Here is a 1,898-nt window from a genome sequence, read left to right as displayed (position 1 = left end):
TTTTAAGATTCCCCGTCACATCGAATCTTGCGGCACATGCATGAAGCATTAAATATAGACGAAAACAAAAACTAATTACGCAGTTTACCTGTAAATCGTGAGACGAATCTTTTGATCCTAGTTAGTCTATGATTAGATAATATTTGCCACAAACAAACGAAAGTGCTACAGTAGCGAAATCCAAAAATTTTCCCAAACTAAACATGGCCTAAAACCGATAATAACATGTGGTCCAGTAAATTAAAACACTATTGTTAGTAGAGAAATCTAGAATGCCAAATAATCATCCTAGCTACTACTTTTTCACAAAAGTCAAAAATATCCAACAAACTAATAAGCCTTGTACGAAAACTGAACATATCTGATCCAGGCCACCGCTGATTGGACACCAAGAGTGAAAACTCCAGTGACCAACAACCTGAGGCTGAGGCGAAGGCAGCAACATCTGCCACAGAAGATCCGACCCGCTCGGCTTGTCCACGTCGGCAGCCAGTCCTCGCGTCCATACTCCAGGCCCACGCATGTTACTCCGTTTAAGTTTAATCACTAGGGCACCTACACCACCAACAGCGTTCCATTGACTTGACACGTTATAAAATCCCTCGATCCCCAGCTCCATGGCCGCAAACCACCAGCTGCAGCATCATCTCGTCCATCCATCTTCATTCCCATCTTACTCTCAGCTCCGGCCCGGCCATCCGCTAGCAAGCAAGCAAGCCCGAGAACGAGAACGAAGCAGGGCATCCACCATGGCCGTGCTGGTGGCGAGGCAGGGGCGCGAGCTGCAGCGGTACAGCCAGAGCACCGGCGGTCGCATCGTGGTGGGTTGCATCCCGTACCGCGTGCGGCCGTGCGACGGCGAGCTGGAGGTGCTGGTGATCACGTCCCAGAAGGGGCACGGCATGATGTTCCCCAAGGGCGGGTGGGAGGTGGACGAGTCCATGGACGAGGCCGCCCGGCGCGAGGCCCTCGAGGAGGCCGGCGTCCTCGGCGACACCGAGCCTGTCCTCGGCTTCTGGCACTACAAGAGCCGCCGCTACGTGGACCAGACCTACGAGGGCTTCATGTTCCCGCTCCGCGTCGCCGACGAGCTCCACCAGTGGCCCGAGATGGCCTCCCGCAAGCGCACCTGGGTGAGTAGTAGCTCTCCTTCTTCTCCTGCAGACCAAATCCGTTGCTCGCCATCGCGGCACGTACGGGCTGCCAATGCACAAAACTAATGCGATTATTATATAATAGAACATGTCATCTGACCGTGCGCTCTCGTCGGCGATTGAATGGAACAGGCAACGGTGCAGCAGGTGATGGACGGGTGCCCGCACTGGTGGATGCGCGAGGCGCTGGAGCGGCTGGTCGCGCGGCACGCCGTGCTGCAGTCCGCTCTCTGATCGTCCGTCACCGATCGGGGCAACAAAGAGGCGGCGGCGGCGGCGGGTGAGGAGCTCGCTCTCGCGGCGGCTCCGGCGAGAAAGGACCGGCAGCGCGAGGCAGCCACCACACGTCGCGGCTCTATGTCTCTCTCGGTGCAGTGGCAGGCCGGCCGGCCCCGGCGTCGTTCCGGGGCTCGGATTTGGTCGCCCTCACCGGGGAGTCGACGGCGCGCCGCGCGGCTTAGCGTTGTGCCGGTGCTTTTTTCTTGACCCCCTCTGCGTGCCTGAGGCCGGAGTCGTCGTTGGCAAATAAATCAAATTATTTTATTTAGCGGGCAAATGATTGGACGAAGTGTAAACAAAACCAGAACTTGATTAGTTCGTAAAGGGGTGGAACTGGAAGAGAACAGCAGCGCAAAACACAGCTCACGATTCTTTCGAGTAACTGCAAAAAATTGTAAATTTTAGTAGTAACTCGTTTCTCGTACGAGGAGCTGTTTAATCGAAGAAAGAAAAATGTTTCACACA

General features: G+C 54.9%; 1 protein-coding gene across 1 annotated transcript; it reads left to right on the top strand.

Annotated features, from left to right (window-relative positions):
- Positions 565 to 1,898, top strand: LOC8068621 (nudix hydrolase 18, mitochondrial). The gene is made up of 2 exons (XM_002454284.2): positions 565 to 1,133; positions 1,287 to 1,898. Exons 1-2 carry the CDS (start codon positions 618 to 620, stop codon positions 1,386 to 1,388), a joined length of 618 nt encoding a protein of 205 aa, XP_002454329.1. The 5' UTR covers positions 565 to 617; the 3' UTR covers positions 1,389 to 1,898.

Source organism: Sorghum bicolor, chromosome 4 (assembly GCF_000003195.3).
Source record: "Sorghum bicolor cultivar BTx623 chromosome 4, Sorghum_bicolor_NCBIv3, whole genome shotgun sequence".
Taxonomy (NCBI): Eukaryota; Viridiplantae; Streptophyta; class Magnoliopsida; order Poales; family Poaceae; genus Sorghum; species Sorghum bicolor.
The sequence above is the reverse complement of the archived record's forward strand: the minus strand, read 5'-3'. Positions and strand labels throughout refer to the sequence as shown.